The sequence below is a fragment of the Neomonachus schauinslandi genome, chromosome 5, assembly GCF_002201575.2.
Source record: "Neomonachus schauinslandi chromosome 5, ASM220157v2, whole genome shotgun sequence".
NCBI lineage: Eukaryota > Metazoa > Chordata > Mammalia > Carnivora > Phocidae > Neomonachus > Neomonachus schauinslandi.
In genome coordinates this window covers 76,811,470-76,833,027 of record NC_058407.1, presented here as the reverse complement: position 1 = coordinate 76,833,027, position 21,558 = coordinate 76,811,470, and the positions used below count along the sequence as shown (strand labels likewise).

The window sequence follows — 21,558 nt, the reverse complement described above, 5'->3', positions numbered from 1 at the left end:
GTCACTGTGTATGTTGGCTCCACGAACCCTGCCCATATCACTGCAAACAGACCCTTCATAAATTCTTCAGTCACCCCACCGGCCCTGTCGTGTGTTCCCTGCCGGGACCCTGACCGGCAGATCGGCTCAGAGTAGGAGGGTATATAGGGATGGACGCAGAGCTGCGGATGCTAAAGAAGGATCAGAACCATGGTTTTTGTGAGCTGACAGGAGAGCCGGCTCCAGCCCATCCTTGCCTTGGTCCCATCTTTACACTGTTATATTTCCATTAGGTGTCAGCCTGTGGCTAAACCACCCTTTTGAAGGCCATTGAGGTTATAGAAAATTTTAAGTGTTGTATAAAAACAGTAAAGACAGGGGTGCCTGGGTGGCTCAGCTGTTAAGCATCTGCCTTCAGCTCAGGTCATGATCCCAGGGTCCTGGGATTGAGCCCCGCATCGGGCTCTCTGATCAGCAGGAAGCCTGCTTCTTCCTCTCCCACTCCCCCTACTTGTGTTCCCTCTCTTGCTGTCTCTCTCTCTCTGTAAACTGAATAAATAAAAATCTTTAAAAATAAATAAATAAAAACAGTAAAGACAAACACCAACCTGAGAGAGCTTTTTATCTGGCCAATGAGATCGGGACGGATCTCTCAATAGCTGAAGAGGGAGTTTGGAATTCTTACTGCTCTTGTGGATATCCAACATAACAGACCACTTGTTATGCCTCAGACAAGACCTAGAATCTAAACTCCATAAGAGCAACGCAGGAGGCAGGAGGAATCTTGGGGCAGTCTTAAAGGTAGAGAGAATAAGAAAACCCGAAAGCTGATCCTCAGAGCCTTGGTCACGGTGGCCAAATTCGCTGGTGACTATACATCCTCCTGGGAGCCCGAGTTAGGCCAAACTGCCACAATGCCACCCTGTGAGAGGTCTAAGGACAGTCCTCCGGAGCATGACTGGAGGCACTCTTCATGTCTCACATGGAGGCATGGAAGGTACCATGGAAAGGTTTTTCTCCCTAGTCTGAAATGGATGGGATAAGCTGAGCTGGGTGGGACAGAAAACGGCACAGACTCAGGATCTCGACAGCAGAGCTGCCAACCCACACTCTCCTTGGCTCGAACTGGGACAATCATTTCCTCACTTCCATGTGCTCTAAAATTTACTCGTAAGTGCGCAAGGAGAAAAATTTTAAAAGGAGAAATGAATGAAGAAATCATACCCCCTCGGAGACAAAAGTAGATCTGTACACTCTGTGTCTTCTCCCAGACAATTTAAACACGGCTTTTTCCCCCCCTGCCAAGCTTCTCTTCACTAAGAAGCACGGCCAGATGCACTAATGAACAGAAAGCCGAAGGCAGATTAAAATCAAAGCGTTCGGAAACTGACGTTTTCGATTTCTGGTCTTTGGTTCTGAATTTCGTTTTTCTGCACCACGTTTTGTTTGATTTGTTTCTAATCAACAGTCTCAATCTTCTTGCCAACACGAGGTCCTGAGATTGAAATTCCTTATCTCACAAGAGCACACAAGTATGTCTCAGAGTTAATTCAGGTGGAAGAGTGAAGCTCTCAGATTACTTTACTCTAATTGAGGATAAACTAATTTGGAGCGTTATTTGCAAACGTATGTTACGTTCTGCATGTGTGTTTTAAGTGTTTAAAGAAAAATAAAAGCAAAATCTTTTAAAAGACACTTTAGAAGAGGCATGATTGGTAAATATCAGTCTAGTGCAAAAGAATGCCACTCAGTTAAGCAAGCATTACTAAGGAGTTAAAAGGGAATTAAGTAAATTAGAAAATGTTGTTGAAGAAACCTTTCCCTGATTAGAATGAAACTATTTACAGGAATTTTTAGAGACATGGCAGAAGTCAAAGAAGTGAACTTTCTTCATCTCTAACCGTGGTTCTGAACAGAAATGGAAAAGGTACTAGAAAGCTGTATATTTTTTAAAAAGTGAGAAGACTAGAGAGATGGAAAGTCACATCTGAGCAGTTACGGTATGCGCACTATCATACATGGGAGACGCGTGGAGCGGGCAATAAAGGCCACCTGGTAAGTTGTAAATGGTAGAGGACATAGGGAAAACAAGTATCTCTCAAGCACAAACCATATGCCAGACCTAGGGCTGAAATTTTTCCACTGAAACTTCATGATAATATTAGAACATCGGTAATTATCCCCAGTTGTACAGATAAGAAACTGAGGCGCAAAGGGCTTAAGACACAGATCTACATTAATACAATTAGTTAGAAACAAGGGTTTCAAACTGAGGTCTAGCCCACCACAAAGGCTGTCCTTTCCCAACAGTCCACGTGGCTTTGGAATCCAAAGCGAGGGCTGTTTGTGTGTGTGTGCGCGTGCACGCACATGCACACACACACACACACACACAAGCACTCACTGGGGGATTTCACTGCCTTCTGGTTTTGCAGCAGAAAAACATTGACAGCAGATGAGACCCAGCAGTTTGGAGGTGACCAAGTGAGGCACTGCGAAGGTAGTCTAGAAAATCACACCTGAGGCCTGTGACAGAAAACACTACGGATTCACTCCGCCAGATCGATGCAGACAAGAGTGTTCTACGGTCTACAGGAATGCGGCAGGATGTGCGGCAAAGAATATGTGCAAATCTCATTCTAACAGCCAGCCTCTGGAAGAATGGGCATATCCTTGTCTACCACACACAACAGAGTAAGACATCATGTAGCTGACTGATCTTAGTTACTGAATTGTAAGTCAAAATTATATTGGAGAAGTCTCGAGGGGGGAATAATGATCATTTTTGACATAAATCAAATCATGTGATGAAAGTGCCCTTCTTAGTAAGGAAAATAAGAGGACACGCATATTCTAATGACCACAGAAGCACAATGAATAAACTACGTGGGACAAAGACCTTCTAAATTTTAAATCTACACATGTTCTGTAACTTGTTACTGCTCAAGCTTCCATCTGTAATAGTCAACTGTTTATCTATGAACTGTTTATGCATAAATCTTCCAGGAATGTAACAATGTGACAACCACTTATTCTTTATATCTATTTTATATATAATATAAATATATATATTCTATACAGATATATATAAATCTATATATATAAATACTATATGTAAATATATAAAACAACAACAAAATATATATATAGAAAGAGTATTCATTCAGGAATGTGGATTTGAAAACTCCACAGCGGTGTGGCTCTAAGAGATGGGTGTTTATATGTGTTGAGATCAAAGCTCGCTGAGGAGGAAGGGGGAAGGGGAGAGGAACCAGGATCCCCATCAGACACCCTTGGCTTCAGGGGAGGGGCTCTGTCCAGAAGAGGGTCAGTGATGCACTAGACAAGAAACCTGTGAGAAGCAAGGAGAGAAATGCTGACAGAAGCTCAGTCTTGTGCCTGGAGCCTGTCCCAGCAAAGTGGGGAAGAGAGTCTACTGCCTAGAGGCACTGGTCTCACATCACGCTCACGGCATCCAGCTCTGGCTGGCAAAATGGAGATGACACATGTAAGGCCCCAGAATGCTGGATCAAGAACTGTAACTCAATAAGGTGACCCAGTATGGGAGGGAGGCAGGAGCAATTAACCAATTTTCCCCCTCTGTGAGGATTCAATTAGGGACCATGATGGATTTAGCCATGGAAGCCAAGTCATGAGTGAATTTAGTTTTGATGAATTCACCTGTTTCAATTCACTTTAATTCACAATTCACTTTGATGAATTCATTTGTTTGAGCAAACAGAAGCAGAGGATAAATTAGATGCATTTTCATAAACTGTTTCACTCCTATGAGAGTGTACATGCTGGGCAGAATTCGTTTCTACCTATAGTTACTGTTCAAATGCTTCTGTTAAGGAGAAGTTCCTCTGCCAAAATTTTCCAAAGCTTAGGATGGCACAGACTTATTTTTTTGTTTAGAAAAAGACAAGGTGTTTTACTTTTTCACACAGTGAGTCACACTCACTAAAAAGTATGATTCATCTACTCAGGATTGTCACAGAGGGGACAGTACCTTCCCTCTGTAATCTAAAATAAATAAGAAGGAATCATAAAAATCCCACATATTTCACACAACAAAGATCTAAATATTTTAGAGCAGCATTTCTTTTTTTTTTTTAATTTTATTATGTTATGTTAGTCACCATACATCATTGGTTTTTGATGTGGTATTTCTTAAAGAAAATAATTCACCATGCTTTCTCAAACAAATCTCAGAGAAATATTTGGCTTACTTTAAGTTTATGAAATATGAAGTAATAAGAAATTTAGAAAGCTTTTTTTTTTTACGATTTTATTTATTCATTTGAGAGAGACAGCGAGAGAGAGCATGAGCAGGGGGAGGGGAGAGGAGAGAAGGAAAAGCAGACTCCCCGCTGAGCAGGGAGCCCAATGTGGGTCTCGATCCCAGGATCCTGGGATTATGACTTGAGCTGAAGGCAGATGCCTAACCACCTGAACTGAACCACCAAGGCACCCCTAGAAATCTTCTTTATTAATAGGTAAAAAAACCAAAAAAGTGAGATTTACTTGTACAGCTGAGCTCCTAGAGGAACTACTATTAATAAGTGGATTTGAATCCTGTTATCCATCAGTATACTCATCCAAAACCAAAATATCTTCTATAATCAAAATATGTTGCATCTCATTGCATAAGACCCACTTTGGTGATAAAAGTCGATGGATCATTTTGTTTCATCACAAATCACTGAAAAGCTTTTTCTAAATAACCGGCATGATTAAATAATGCTCTTCCCTCACCTTTAACTGGACATTCAAACAGCCTGCCTATGGGACGCCTGGGTGGCTCACTTGTTAAGCATCTGCCTTTGGCTCAGGTCATGATCCCAGGGTTCTGGGATCGAGCCCCACGTTGGGCTCCCTGCTGGGTGGGAAGCCTGCTTCTCCCTCTCCCACTCCCCCTGTTTGTGTTCCTGCTCTCGCTATCTCTCTCTCTCTCTGTCAAATAAATAAATAAAATCTGTAAGGAAAAACAAAAAAACAAAAAACACAGCCTGCCTACGACAGGCTGCCTGCCACCTTAAAAGGACAAATTTAATAGACTTATAAATGCAACAAAGGATAGAAACAAAGGCCCTGTTTAAAATAGTACTAAATACAGATGGACCCTGACTTAGGATGGTTCCACCTACATTTCTTGACTTTACGATGGTGCGAAAGTGATAGGCATTCAGTAGAATCCGTAGTTTGAATTTTGAATCTGGATCTTTTCCTGGGCTAGCGATACATGGTACTGTCCTCTCTGTGATACCGGGCATTGAGCCACACGTAGCTCCCGGTCAGCCATGAGGGCAAGCAACTGATCCACTGACAACCATTCTGCACCCAAACAACCGTCCTGTCTTTCACTTTCAGTACAGGACTCAATACATTACAGAAGATATTCAACACTTCATTATAGAACCAGGCTTTGTGTTAGGGGATTTTGCCCAACTGTAGGCTAATGTAGGTGTTCTGAGCATGTGTAAGGTAGGCGAGGCTGAGCTATGATACTCAGTGGTAGGGTAGGTGTATTAAATGCATTTTCGACCTACATTTTCAATTTGTTTTAGGTTTATCAGCATGCAATCCCATCGGAAGATCTGTGCTTGTAATTCCAAGTTCAGAAATTCAAACCCCTATTATCATTGTTTCATAAGGACTGCTTTCCACCATATATGAACAGAAATCTCCAACGTGTATATAAGAGAGAAGCATTTCAATATATCTATATGAGGCCTGCCAAAAAAATAAAAGAATTTAACCACATAATCACTAATTAGGAGTCATTTCCCCCCTTGGGAAATTCTTACAAGGTAAGAGAATAAATGTTTTAGACAGAAAAACAAAGAGTAAAAGTTTTCCTCCAACAAGCCCTGACACTGAATTATTCCCAAGTGAAAACACTGTCATAGCAAGGACCTAAATCTATAATAGGCAAAAAAAAAAACTAGAGTTCACTGCCAAAGTCACCGAAATCAAAAGAAATTGTGGTACACTGTAATGGAGAGAATTTTCAAGGCAATGCCAGAGAGGCTGACATTAATAAATGCTCTTCCTAATTAATCACTTTTTAATACCAAATGCCAGAGTCCTGAGTCACAAACTGACGAGGCCATTTAAAGTTGCCAGGTCCTTTTGTAAATACTGGTGGCCTCTGGCAATTAGACCCAGACGGGATACAAAAATGAAAGCAAGTTTCAGAGAACATTCTGCCAAAAGTGCAACCATTTATTAGCAAACAGGCACACACTGGCTTATCGTGGAGCTCAAGGAAGTCCTTTGTCCACCAGCTTTCCCACAAGAACCACCCATGAAAGGAACTATATGCCGAGGCAAGAACCATTCACTTTCTAGTCAGGGAAGACAGAATACTCTGTCAAGTGGCTTCTTGTAAATCAACACCTAAGCAGGTAAAGATAGAATTTTTAACTTTCTCCAGAGACAAGAAAAACTACATGTGGAGAGATATTTGTGGTGTCACTTTGGTCTTAGCTTTGAAACGGCTACTTAACATACCAATGGGTTGAGGGGACACCTGCTTCCCCAAACTGTAACATTTTATCCGCATTTCAAATGACGGCCTCCATACAATAAAAACCAAGATTCCATGGATCTTAGCTTTCACTTGCAGCTGCTATAACTCTAAAAGAAAGGGTTTCAAAGGAATTCTTTTTCAGGTGGTATTAACTGCTAAAGGGATAATAAACATGAAAATTCTTCTGATGATGCTGTGGTGGCAGGGGGCTATTGTTTGTGAAAGTATAAATAAGGCAAAAAAAAGTTTAAATGCTGACCAGAAAATGGACTCTAAAGTGCACTTCTCCATCCACCCTCAAATATTTAAGTCAACGCTTCCCAGAGCATATTACAAGAACATGGATACTGCAAGAAGCCCCTAAAAAAGGGCTTCCAAATTCAAATAAAGTTGAGAAATGCCATTCACTGTACACCCTATTTGGAAACTCAAAAGGCTGCTTAAGAGCACCGTCCAGGCTTTCTGAAATCCTCCAGTAGGAAAATATGTTGAACTTTTTAAAACCTGGTGCTTCTGAAATGCAGCATCTTTATTTAGAGTAGTAACCTTACTTAATGACCTGTGTGATGCTAGAACATATTTTGAAAAATGATGGCATAAACTGCTCAAGCAAAATGGAGTTAAAAGGAAAAGTTTCTGCCTTAGGAGTTTCTATAAGCAGTACCAAAAATTACCTCACTGTCTGCAAACAGAAAATTTTCCCTGAATCTCAGCGATAGCCTTTATGCTACAGTTGAAACACGTTTTTTGCTATTCATTCTTGGTAGATGTAGAGTAGCTGATTGCCATTTTCTGTGTAGAAAATCACTATACATTTAAAGAACTTTATCAAGTCATGCGGCTGAATAGTCTTGGCTCGAGCCAGGATAAAGTCCTGAGAGCAGGAAGGTTTCTTGGCCAATCAGAGACACGTTTAGATCATACCTGTATTTAGAAGGATAATTCTCTCAGAGGTGGGGGGATGGAATGGAAGCAAAGAAAACCAAATTCTTTTTTTAAAGATTTTATTTATTTATTTGACAGAGGATAGAGAGCACAAGTAGGCAGAGTGGCAGGCAGAGGGAGAGGGAGAAGCAGGCTCTCCGTTGACAGGGAGCCGGATGTGGGGCTCGATCCCAGGACCCCAGGATAATGACCTGAGCCGAAGGCAGCCGCTTAACTGACTGAGCCACCCAGGCGCCCCAAGAAAACCAAATTCTTCAGGCAGCTACTGGGTTTTACCCTATCTTTATTCTCCATATCCAGCATATTGTTTGGAACCAGTGAGTGGTCAGTAAGTAAATATTTAATATTGTATCTTATTGCCTTCCTCTGGGCTCTTCCTCTCTGAATGTACCATTCTGCATCTATATATTCCCTACAAATTTATCCTGCTTGTCCCTAAATAGTTTGTTAGCTCTTAAGACCAGTTTCTATTTCTATCTCAGCGCTATATATGTGGCCGCTAAGTGGGACTGGCCATGCCACTCATACCCTTACCTACTCCTATGAGAGACATGGAAAGTACAGGAGCATCGGGGTACTATCCGACACTTCCTCCAGTTCATTTGCCTTGTCCAAGTATTCCTGAAAACTTTCCCATCCTCAGCAATGGTGCTTTTGGTAAAACACAGTCACTGATCCTTCAATCATTCAACAAATGCATATCGCTGGCACCTCTGTATCATCTCCTTGGGCATTGTGCTTATAGGCAATCACTTAAAGAATTTAGCAAGTACTTCTGTCCTTTGTATTTTCCAGGTACTATTTTAAGTTCTTTGGAGTACACCAGTTAGCAAAACAGACAAAGAATCTCTGCCCTTCCAGAGAGGGAAAAAAAAAAGACAGGGAGAAAGAGCGAGAGAGCTGACAAAGGGCATCTGCAACATACAGTGGGCAAAAGTGGGTTGCAATTCTAAACATGATGGTCAGGGTAGGCCTCATTGAGAAGCTGGCAACTAAGCAAAGACTTGCAGGAGATGAGGAGTCCATAAAACTCATTTCATGGTAGGCAAAGAATTCAGGAAGGAACAAGAGAGATAATGGGCATGCAGAACCTTTAGGGCCTTTATAAAGGTTATGATTTTTACTTTGAGAGCCATAAGGAGCCACTGGAAGATTTTAAGCACAGGAGAGACAGGCTCTGGCTTACATTTTTAAAGAATCATCTGGTGGCTGTGTTGAGAACAGTCTGGATCACAATCAGAGGGTAGAAGCGGGGAGACTAGTTAAGCAGCTCTGGCAATAATCCAGGTGAGAGATGCTGGTGGTTTGGACCAGGATGGCAGCAGTGAATGTGGAGAGAAATGATCAAATTCCAGATATACTGTGAAAATATACTTGCTGGTATTTATTGACGGACTGGATATGATATTAGAGAGAGAGAGGCAGAGAGGAAAACAATGAAACCCCAAGAATTTTGGCTTGAGTGCCTGGTAGAATGCAGTGAATTCACAAACACTGTGGGGGACACAGTGAATGGGTACATTCAGGAGTTAGACTTTGGAATGTTGACTTTGAGACATCCACGTGGGAATGATTTATATAGCACTTCCCTCCTGAACAATGCCAGGTACCATGTACATTGTTTCATTTATTTTTATTAGATTCAGAAAGAAGTTTGAAGACCTTACCACCAACATTTTGATATCTAATAACATAAATATATAAGCATTAAAGCTCATATTACAAACTTGCTTGCTTTCTAATATTCTATGCTGCCTCTTTAAGCAAAGCAGGTGTAAAAATAAGTATTCCAAGGTTTTTGTATGTTATTCTCCCCAAGTTATGTTTGTTACCCTTTATAGGCTTTCTTGGGCATTGTACTTACAGCAAGCCATCTAAAGAATGTGGCAATCAATCACTTTGGTCCCCTATGTATTTTCCAATATGATAGCAATTTCCAATGGACCTTCTGTTCAGAGGTATTTGTAGATGCTTTTATCTCTGAGAGTCCTAATTACATATTTCATGGTTTTCTTAGAACAAGATGAAAAAAAGGTATGCTCCTTTAAATAGAAATTTCATGTTCTGAATGGAAAGGACAGAATGACTCTAGGAGTTTCAAAAACATCTTTTGACCTTGTTAAGAGTTTAAAAACAATCAGAAGCATTGTAAGGCTAAATAGAAACGAGTTGCTTTTATGAGAGTATGAATCATTAAGAGAAATAAAGTGTTAAAAAAGTGTTAAGATTACAGGGGTGCCTGGCTGGCTCAGTCAGTAGAGCGTGTGACCCTTAATCTTGGGGTCATGAGTTTGAGCCCCACGTTGAGCGTAGAGCCTACTTAAAAAACCAAAAAAAAAAATCTTATTTTAAGTGTTAAGATTATGACTCAAAAGGTGGCAATTACTCTGAGTAAAAGCCAATAATAATGTCAACTATGAAATCTTGCCAAGAATCATAAAGTATACAATAAAGAAAAAGAAATAAAGCTGTTACTGAGGTTTGAAAATTCCCTTTCCCATTATGCAACTATCTAATTCTTCCATTAATAAATTCAGAGTCTTCCAACTAAGGTATAAACATCAAAGGGGTAGGTAAGTCACTTTCTTATTAAAGAGTGTGACTTGTGAAAGTGTAATTGCCCTATGAAAGCAAAGAATAAAACAAATTATCAAATGATGTGGAAAAACTCCTGCCAGGCCTAGATCAAAAGCCAAGTAGAGCACCGCTCTACTTTGCTATCATATTGGAAAATACATAGGGGACCAAAGTGACACAGAACACGAGAGAGAAGGATTTGTGTGAGGTTCAGATCTGGTACAAGGACAATGACTTTGCACGTGACATATTAATAATGGACAGAAAGGAATGCCTGGGGGAGACTTTGCTCAAGGGCCTCTGATTTTTAAGTCCCACTGAATAAAAAGGTGCATTTCTAGTGTCTGTTTTGCTCCAATGGTCACCACTGAGTGGAATGGAGAAATCCAGCAATGACAGGAAAGGGTTTGAGGGACAGCAGCAATAAAAGAAAATGATTTCTTATATCCTGCCTACTTTGCTAAACTTTCAAATACCTTTAAAATCCTCTATACTATTTCTTTAGTTTGGAGGTTTAGGTGATAACTACAATGTTCATTTATAAACAGATCAGTGATATTTGCCACTATTTTCTTTCCCTTGATAAACATTTTTTTTTAACTAACAGAATAGTTTTATGTTAGGATTTTTGCCCTTCTGTTATGGTTGAGCATACCTACTTCCAAATTCCAAAATATGCTGAAGCATTAGAAACTGGAAAGTATGTTACCACCATTAGCTCTTAGGTCAAGAATTTAACTTCCGTTATATAGGATGGGGGATAAAATGAGGTTTGGTGAAGGGGGCAGGGATTAATCTTTGGTAGCATTACAAGTATTTTTTTTTTTTATCAAGTAAAACATGACTGTATATTGAAATACATAGAATCAAAAAGTCAGTCCTGCTGGATTATGTTTATTTCATTTTAGTTTTTATGGTTATTCTTATAAAATAAAAACAGGAGTCCTAACTATGCTCCTGACCTTAATCTGTGACAATTTCATAATGGTGGCAATGACGATGATGACAACAAGGATGACTAGGACCTCTGACCGGTACTCAGGGCCTCCCAGGTGCCGGCCACTGTGCTGAATGTCTTACGTGGCTTGCCCTGGTTAACCTCACAATAACCCTACACCATGGTGCAGGAATATGGCTGAACGAGATGAGCTCACACAGCTGGTCAGTGGCAGAGCCTGGCCTCAGACTCAGGTCAGTGCTAATCACTCTACTCCACAGCCTTCCTCCTCCCAGCCTGAGCAACTGTTGATCTAGAACTCAGAGCAGCTTTCCTCCATGTGCATTACCTGGGCGGCCTCCAACATGAAAGGAGACTACCAAAGAACTAGATGACAGAACATAAGTCGCAATTTGCATCACATACATTAAGGAGGGCATGTGTCATGTTGAGCACTGGGTGTTATATGTGAGTGTTATATGTGAGTGATGAGTCACTAAATTCTACTCTGGAAACCAATATTATACTATATGTTAACTAACTAGAATTTAAATAAAAATTTGAAAAAGAGAAAAAAAAAGGCACTTGCAGTGGATCTTTCAATATGTTCCGTTTTATAGTGAGGTACAAATCCAACTTCTCCAATTTCCAACCCTGCGTCTGATGAAGCTGTCAGCTTATTTTCACACTCTCATCAGAAAAATGGTATCAACAAAAATTTCAGCTTTGGCGTACGGTGCAACGGCCAAAGTTGACTACAGCTACTGACCTGAATAACTATGCCCCTAAGTAGCAGGATGTCATCAGCATGGGTAAAATGGTGGCAGGCGGAGAAGCCAAATGTGAGACGGACATCCCAGACACTGGAGACTCCCTCAGTACTGGTGGTCAGGGGCAGATGGACCATGTTGAAATATCATTAGGATTTCTGTCAGCAACTGCAATGGTCCCAAAGTGGGACAAACCGGATGGGTTATAAACGGGCTAGAAAGACTGGATCTATAACAGCATGGAGAGGATTTTCATGAACAGAGGACAGGAAAGGATGGAGAGCACGGAGTCTGCAGAAAATGGGAACCGAAGAGAGAAATGTAGGCCAGAAGGGAAAAAAAAAAAAAATCAACTTTGGCACAGAGCCATTCACCATTAAATGCAATCTTCATTCCTCAAGTTCAATTTTATTTTACCACTTGGTATATTAAAACAAGATGCTTATTTTACCAGGTTTCATAATGGCTATTCTGGAATTTAAAAGAGTTGTGCCACAGTGACCCATGTGCCACAAAAATACCTTAACCTATTCTCTGGCTGACTAAATGCAAAATAATTTCCAGAAATCTGAAAGCTGGTTCAGTTCAACTGCATGGGTCTGTGTCTAATTTATGCCACAGTGGCAGAGGTGAATAGTTGTGACAGACTGTATGTCCAGCAAAGCCCCGAATGTTCACAATTCAGTTCTCTCTCTCTCTCTCACACACACACACACACACACACACACACGTTTTTCCATCTCCTTGTCAACTCTGCTGTACTGTATTTATTCCCATAAGCTGCTCCAGTTCTTTTTAAAAAAAGGTAAATATGTCAATGAGTAAATAATCACTTTCCAACAGTGGTTCTCAGTCTAATCTGACCTCCTTGTTGTGATGTGTGAGGTTTATTTAATGAGGGATCTAAGGCTCACAATCTCTCTTTATCCATCAGATATCTGTCTGTTCTTTTACTGAAAATGTTGGTGGAGGCTGTGATCCAGACTAGCATGGAGGCTGAGCAAGGGCAAGGCTGGGAATAGGCATGAAGAGAGGTCCCTGAGATAAACACAACCTCCTCCCTAAGTGACGAGATGCATCAGGTCCACCCCATCCCACCCCTCCATTTCCACCAAGCTGTTACTAGAGGTCACCTCCACTCGCCAGGCTGCAGATTCGTGTCCATGCAGACCTGAGAATTTGACTTGGTCTCCAGGATTCAGAGAGATGGCCTATGATTTGTGTTGGCTTCAAGGGAATGATGTGTAAGGCTGGGAATGAACAGATAGACTGGGAAAAAACTGTGACCTCTACTAAAAAATAAAACAACCCAAACAAATAAACAAAAAAATAGCCCTGAAAGCCCCATACTTGGGGGGAGGGGACCCTCCACTGCCTAATGTCCATCCTCAAAGACATCTCATTGTGGAGGTCATTATGGGAAAGTCAGGTGTCACTAATCCCCCCTCTTTTTTCCTCAGGTTTTACTTTTACAAGTATGCCACAAGATTATCAAAGATATTAAAATTGCTTAGAATGTGAGGGAGAATATAATAAAGAGTCAACAACAAATAAATTACTCTTAAATACGATTCAGTGGTATTTCCTTTGTAATGCCGGGAAATCACATTAGAGGGCAGGGGGAAAAGGGCAACTAAAGAGTAGGACCAACAGGGCGCCTGGGTGGCTCAGTTGGTTGGGCGACTGCCTTCGGCTCAGGTCATGATCCCGGAGTCCCGGGATCGAGTCCCGCGTCGGGCTCCCTGCTCGGCGGGGAGTCTGCTTCTCCCTCTGACCCTCCCCGCTCTCATGTGCTCTCTCTCATTCTCTCTCTCACAAATAAATAAATAAAATCTTAAAAAAAAAAAAAGAGTAGGACCAACAGTATTAATTCTTCTCAACAATCCAAATCATGCTGGCTGCCTTCCTGACATATATCCCTATTACAAGTCAACAATCTGATACACAGTCCGTAGGAGTCATAATGAGAACCCCAAGAGCATTCTCAGCCTATGGTTCTCCTGGTGCATAAACAGTCACTATTGATAAAAAGAATGGAATAATAAGCCTTCATGGTTTAAATACTCTTTCTCTCTACTATACATACATTCCAACAGAGTGATTATCTTCAGCACAAAGAGTAAGAGCAAATTAGTTCACTTTAAAGTTCACCGTTGAAAGGAATTCAACACCACAGTGAATTTGTAGATTGTTCTCTACGTCATGTAATGTAAGTTCAAATGCACTCCTAGTGAAAAAGGGTATGAATAGGAGGAGTAGATGAAGGAGAGGCACAGAATAAGACAAATTCTACATTTAAATTCTCAAGGATCCCAAGCATATTCTTTTATGATAAATAATAAACTACTTCTTGAGGTCTTAAATTTCTTATACTATGAAAACAGGACCAATTAAGAAACAACCTCTAAAGTTATCCTGCTGTTATTTCTACAGAAAGAAAGTTTAGATTCTGTGTCCTAGCCCTCCCACTCGATCCTAGACAAGAGCTTATCAAAAGTCAAACATATACTCTTTGAGCTGCTTCCCTGCAGGAATACTCCCAAGTGGATATGGAAGTGGCCTGGAGGAGCCTGCAATCTATAATGCCATCTCACTTAACTTACTTGTATAAAGAATGTGTTTTTGTTTTCAGTAAGTGTAAAAATGTACAAGAACAAAATGTTTGAAGAAGGCCTACGGAGGGTGGGGTTGAGGGGCAGGGTGGGGATTGGGAAATGACACACCTGCTGTTTTATTCATTACATGTGCTAATTTTTAGCTTTGTAAAGTCAATTATTAAAATATGAAATAACAGTCAAAGAAGCGTCAATACAACTGTAACAGGGTAGATGATGTCCCTCTCCTCAAGAGCCCTGGTATACCAAGGTAGGGTGACAGATGAAGAAAACCAGACAAAACTAACCGGTCAACACAGCCAGAGGACAGTAGAAGCAGCACAGCAGGAGAGGGGAAAGTAGGCAGAGACTTAAAAGATGGAGGCTGAATCCTGTGTACATGTGCGCATTTTTTATACTTTTATTCATTTAGATGATATATACTGAGCAACAAACAATAAAATTTAGATAATAAATATTGGATGCAGCAAGCTCCTGATGCTAGAAATATGACCGTGAACAAAACAAATCTTTGTCCTCATGGGGTGTACATTCTAGTTGGAGGAAAGAGACATTACATAAAATAACAAAGTTACATAGCATTTTAGAAATTGGAAGTATAGTGAAGAAAAATTAAAAGGGAGAAGAGTGGAGGGTAGATGTCTGCATTTTAAATAGGGTACATATGGGGGCACCTGGGTGGCTTAGTCGGTTGATATCGAACTGTTGGTTTCGGCTCAGGTCATGATCTCAGGGTCCTGAGTTTGAGCTCAGCGCAGAGTCTGCTTGTCCCTCTCCCTTCCTCTCACCCTTCCCCATTTTCGCTCTCTCGTTCTCTCTCACAAATAAATAAATAAACAAATAGGGTACATATGGTAGGCTTTACTAAGAAGGTGAAATTTGAGCTCAAGTTTATGTAACTAATTGGCACGCTAGATTTTCTTGAGGATGATTATTCATATCATAGTTGTCTTATCAACCTGATTTACAAAATGATTAAGAAGTGGATTACTTTAAGTAAGGTGTTGAGGGGAAAAATAGTTTCTTCAAAATATGGTAAGTGGATATCCACCAGCCAAAAAATGAAGCTGGACTCCCATACCACTACATATACAAAAATAACTCAGAATGGATCAGTGACCCAAATATAAGAGCTTAAACTATAAAACTCTTAGAACAAAATAGTCATAAAACTTCATGACCTCAGCTTTGGTAACGGATTCTTAGGTTTGACAACAAAAGCAATGAAGAATAACAAAACAAAACAAAAAAAAGAAAGAAAGAAAAGAGACTGCACTTCATTGAATTAAAAACTTGTGTGCATTAAAGGACATTATCAAGAATGTGAAAAGACAATCTAAAGAATGGAAGAAAATATCTGCAAATCATTTATCTGTTGGGGATTTAATATGTTAAATATATAAAGAACTCTTACAACTCAACAACAAAAAGACAACCCAACTGAAAAATGAGCAAAGGACTAGAATACACATTTCTCCAACGAAGATATACAGATGGCCAATAAGCACATGAAAAGACGTTCATCATTGTTCATTAAAGAAATTCAAATCAAAACCACAAAGATACAGCTCTTCACACCTACTAGGATGGCTTTAAACAAAATAATGGAAAAGAACAAGTATTACCAAAGATGAGATATATAGGAACGATTATATACTCTGGGTGAGAATGTTAAATGGTACAGCCAATATGAAAAATAGTTCCTCGAAAAGTTAAGTACATAATTACCATATGACCCAGCAGTTTCAGTCTTAGGTATATATCCAAAAGAAATGAAAACATATGTCCATGCAGAAACCTATACACAAATGTTGTAATATAGCAATGCCCATAACAGCAGAAAGGTGGAAATGACATGGATGTCCACAAACAGATGAATGGATAAACAAATTATGGTGTACACATCCAATGGAATATTATTCAGCCACTAAAAGGAACTAAGTATTGATACATGCTACAACTTGGATGAATTTCAAAAATATTATGCAAAGTGTCACAAAGGTCACATATTGTATAATTCTTTTTATATGATATATCCAGAAGAGGCCAATCCACTGAGACAGAAAGCAGATTAGGTGTCACCTGGGGATGGGGAGGGGAGAGTTGGGAGTGATTGGTATGTGGTGTTTTTAATGAAGTGATGAAAAGGTTTTGAAATTAGAGAGAGCTGGTAGTTACACATTATGAATACATTAAGTACCACTAAACTGTACACTTTAAAATGGTTAATTGTAGGGGCGCCTGGATGGCTCAGTCGTTAAGCGTCTGCCTTCGGCTCAGGTCATGATCCCAGGGTCCTGAGGTCGAGCCCCGCATCGGGCTCCCTGCTCGGCGGGAAGCCTGCTTCTCCCTCTCCCACTCCCCCTGCTTGTGTTCCCTCTCTCACTGTGTCTCTCTCTGTCAAATAAATAAATAAAATCTTTAAAAAAAAAAAAAAGGTTAATTGTACATGAATTTTTCCTTAATAAAAAAGAAGGTTTTAGTCATTCAAAATTTTTTTCATCAAATTTTCAGGATCATATGTTTGTATTTTATATTCAAATGTCAGTTCTGTATTTATTCTAGCCTTTAATCTCTTTGTAACATTTTAATCTTTTTAATAAACATAGCTTTATTGAGATATAGCCCACATATAATAGAATTCACCCCATTTTGTGTGTATGTTTTGGTGAGTTTTGGTAAACATTTGTCATTTAGCAACCACCACCACAATTAAATTTTAAAAGCATTCAACATCCCCAAAAGTTCCCTTAAGTCTGTTTATACCCACTCCCCAACCCACATATTTTCTGACATAATTCTGCCTTCTCTAGGCATTTCTGGGCAATTCTAGAAAAGGCAGAATTAAAGTAACAGACATTTTGTATGAATGAATTTTGTATGAATGGAATCATACATTATGTAATTTTATAGGTCTGACTTTTTTTTTTTAAGATTTTATTTTTAAGTAATCTCTACAGCCAACGTGGGCTCAAACTTACAACTTCGAGAGCAAGAGTCACATGCTCTACCTACTGAGCCAGCCAGGCATGCCCATCTGGCTTCTTTTACTTAGTAAGATGTGCTTCAGGTTCATGTATGTTTTTTCATGTATAAGTAAATTATTTGTTCCTTTACGTTTCTGAATAATTTACCATATTAAGTGTATCCATTTATATTTTGAGGTTACTGGATTATTTCCATTTTTCAGCTATTATGAATACTTACAAGACTCTTATATGTTGTATGGATGGAAGTTTCTATCTCTCTTTGGTAGATACTGAGTAGAATTGCTTATTTTCATATTTAACTTTTTAAGAAACTGCCAAATTTTTCCAAAGCGGCTGAGCTATTTTTCAACCCTCATCAGTATAAGGGGTCCAGTTGCTCTACATTCTGACCAACACTTAGTATTGTCAATCTTTTTAATTACAGTCATTCTGGTGGGTATGCAGAGGTTTCTTTTTGTGGCTTTAATTAGCATTTCCATGATGACTAATGATGCTGAGCATCTTTCTATATGTTTATTAACCTTTGCATATCTTCTTCTGTGAAGTGTCTGTTTGAATTTTTTGCCCATTTTTAATGAGTATTTGTCTTATTACTGAGTTTTAAGAGCTCTTTAAATGTCCCAGATACAACTCCTTTGTAGATACATGTTTTGCAAATACCTTCTCCCAGTTTGTGACTTGCCTTTTGAGTGATTTAACATCATCCTTTTTTTTTAAGATTTTATTTATTCATTTGACAGAGAGAGAGCACAAGCAGGGCGAGTAGCAGGCAGAGGGAGAAGCAGGTTCCCCACTGAGTAAGGAGCCCAATGCGGGGCTTGATCCCAAGACCCTGGGATCATGACCTAAGCCGAAGGCAGACACTTAACCGACTGAGCTACCCAGGTGCCCCTAACATTATCTTTTGATGAGCAATCGAACACCTTTTTTTAAGTGGAGCCTATGGGTGGCTTTGAACTCATGACCCTGAGATCAAGACCTGAGCTGAGATCAAGAGTCGGAGGTTTAACCAGCTGAGCCACCCAGACGCCCCTGATGAGCAAAATTCTTAATTCTAATGATGTCTAATCTGTCATCTTTTTCTTTTATAGTCTGTACTTTATGAGTCCTAAGAAATCTTTGCTTAACCCAAACCCACAAAGATTTTTCTCCTGTTTCCTTTTAGAGTTTTTGGTATTATTTAATTCTTTTGTTTAGGATTGCAATCCACTTAGAATTAATTTCTCAGTGTACAGTATGACATAAGGGTTAAATGTCACATTTTTTCCTTATAGATATTCCATTATTTCAGTACCTTTATTTAAAAGACCATCCCTTCCCCACTGAATTATCTTGGTAACTTTGCCAAAAATCAACAGAGCACGTAAATGTGAGCTTACTTTTGGATTCTTAATTCTATTCTGTTTTCTATTTACTATCTCCCCCCGCCCCGAGTTTCGGTCACACTCTCCTGTTTCTTTACATGTTCAGTAATCTGATTAAAAACTAAGCCTTGTGTATCATACATTGTACTGCCTCTGTATCCCATTGTGTTCTGAAATTTGCTGGTTTTACTGTTTTAATGTATAATGAACTTGCCTAGACTCAAAATGAAGAATCTGTTTCTCTGTAGAGAGCTGAAATTTTTGCTCAGGTTTCTTTTTGCCCCCTTTTGCCTGAATCTCTGGGGGAATCTCTCTTGCACCTGCACAGCTTTTTGACCAGCCAATGATTTCAACAATAGTTATACAACGACAACTCAAGCCAATGAAGCCTCCCCTCTCTGCTGCCCAACCTGTGTATGGGTGAAAAAATTCATTCAGATTTGTAGGAAATAAGTAAGTCTCCCCAAGCTTTCAATTTTGCTTGTGCTCCCTGGGAAGCCCCATGTTGTTCAGCAGCCAGCCATGAATGCATGCAGAGCCTATTATCTCAGCCCTTCCACAGCTCTCTTGTTTCCAAAAGTTCCCCCTGAAGTTTCTTGCTGCTCTGCTACTTTCCCAAACCAAATCAGCCTCTAACTAGTAAACCTGTGGGTCTTTTCATACCAGTTGGGCTGGGCGGGGGGGGGGGGTTATGGGGGGGGGGGGGGGGATGGGAATCCCCTCAAGCAAGAAGCATCTTCCCCAGTGCAGTAGCAGTTTTTCCTAAGTAAACATTTTCAAGTTCTTTGCTGTCTTTGGTCATTCTTGAAACTGCTGCATCTAATAATTTTTTTCCAGTTTTATACCGTTCTTTTTTTTTTTTCAAGGAAGAATCACCCAACCCACCCAGTCAGGCAGGCAGTCCTTAGTGGAAGTAGCATCTTAACCGTATTTTAAGCACTTACGAATATATTATCATGATCTCATTTATCATTATATGAAACCAAACAAGTTACTGCAAAAATTAGTCAACTATAGCAGGAAAAAGAATTCTTATTTGCAAACATTAAATTTCAGATCCAATTTCTACAGGGTTGGTAGCACAGTGAAAGATACCATATAATTAAGGTGGCCGTGATCTGCTAACTCCACGAAGGTCTTTAAAATATGTATGACTCACCTGGAAAAATTTAAATTTTTTTAGTTTTTTAGACAAAAGAGTAGATTCAATTTAGACCTAGACCACGTGGGGGCGCGGGGTGGGGAAGGCGTCACCAAGTACAGAGCATCTCTCTTCAAATGCAGAGAGTTCGGTTGGATTTTAAAAAAATTACCTTGAAGGCTGCTAAACAATGAAGGCTCAATAAGGTCATGACAACTGCCAGAAGGATGGTGGCTAAGTTCCGCACGTCCCATATGGTCTCTACCAGAGGAATACTGCCAACCTGCCAGTCATAGCATAGGGTAACAGGTGCAAGCAGAAGCCACACGTTGAAGGCCAAGAGGTAGGAATAGGTAAGGAACCTACAAAGAGAAGAAGAGTCACTGAAACACAACTCAAGGTCCATGATACTTTGCAAACATTCGTTTACCATGGTTTAATTAAATAGCATTGTATACTGTTGGTGTTATTGGAAAAGACAAGGTAAGATGGAAAGCCACCCATTCATTTCATCATTAAATAGATCATTCTGGAATATATTTAACAGTTCCAGGCACTGTGGCAGGTGCTGGCCTTTCAACGGTGAACAAAGACAAGAGTTCCCATGACATATATTTAAAAATTATCATATAAATAAATACATTACATCCTGAGATAAATGCCAGGAAGGAAAAGTTTGATGAAAATATGTGACAGAAATGCTGTTCTGCTAGGTATGATTCCCTGGGTAAGAGACAGACCTTTAAACTCTCCTTTTTTTCATAGTGCCCAGAAAACTGCTGTAGATAGTAAAATATTTAATCATGTTTATAACAGACTGATCATACTGAATTATTTCAAAAAAATCAGAGCATCTGCGGTAGGGAAATGAAGTCTCTTAGTCCCAAGTAAAGGGGCTAGCCTTCAAGAGAAGGGAAGGACAGCTATCGTCCTGCCAAGGAGAACAGACAGACCCAGGGAAGGGAGATAACGAACACAGGTGAGGCTCCTGTTTTCTGGCTGTGTCTAGCCACTAAGGGAAGGTGAAAGGCATTCCAGCTGACCCCGTTCCTTTCAGGGTAGAGGAAACTGAAATTATTTAAATATGTTCGGCCAACACAAATCCATTAAGTAGTGGTTAGACCCTTGAGAACTGCCGAACTATCAGCACATAACCAACTTTACCCAAACCTGTGCTCTAGGAGACACCAAGCTCCAGCATGGCTTCTAGCAGCATGAGGCGCATCCCTAGGATGACCCTGGCCCCCATTAGAACCCTTCCCTGAGAAAGCACAATGCTGCCAAGGAGAACTGACTGTTGGTTCTAGCCAGTACCAGACAAAGGGCCTCTGACCTCCCTGTCTTAGAGCATTTCTATAAAGGGCTGACAATTGTGAATATGTCTCTCCCACGACTCACAAGTCTTTCTCAAGGACCTGAGAGCCATTCCTTTAAAATGTCCTCATCAGGAAGGACAGGGCCTGTCTCCCAGTGTCTGTAAGATGATAACTGCCAGCCAGCAGACACAGCCAGCCTAAATGCACTTGGACAACGGTTCCTTTGTAATTTTTCACTTCTCGGCCTCTTCTGAGCCCCGGCTTGCCCCGCTACTCTCACTCTTCCTTTAAAATGCCCAATCGGGGCGGGGCGCCTGGGTGGCTCAGTCGTTAAGCGTCTGTCTTCGGCTCAGGTCATGATCCCAGGGTCCTGGGATCGAGCCCCGCGT

At 40.2% G+C, this 21,558-nt stretch overlaps 1 protein-coding gene across 2 annotated transcripts in view; it reads right to left on the bottom strand.

The window, feature by feature from the left end:
* The window catches only part of TMTC1 (transmembrane O-mannosyltransferase targeting cadherins 1), a 255,645-nt gene that overhangs the window by 93,593 nt on the left and 140,494 nt on the right, over positions 1 to 21,558 (bottom strand). For both annotated transcript variants that reach the window (XM_044914902.1, XM_021690623.1), the window contains one exon: positions 20,026 to 20,215. In XM_044914902.1, coding sequence (XP_044770837.1) covers positions 20,026 to 20,215 — 190 coding nt within the window. The remainder of the gene's footprint in view (positions 1 to 20,025; positions 20,216 to 21,558) is intronic.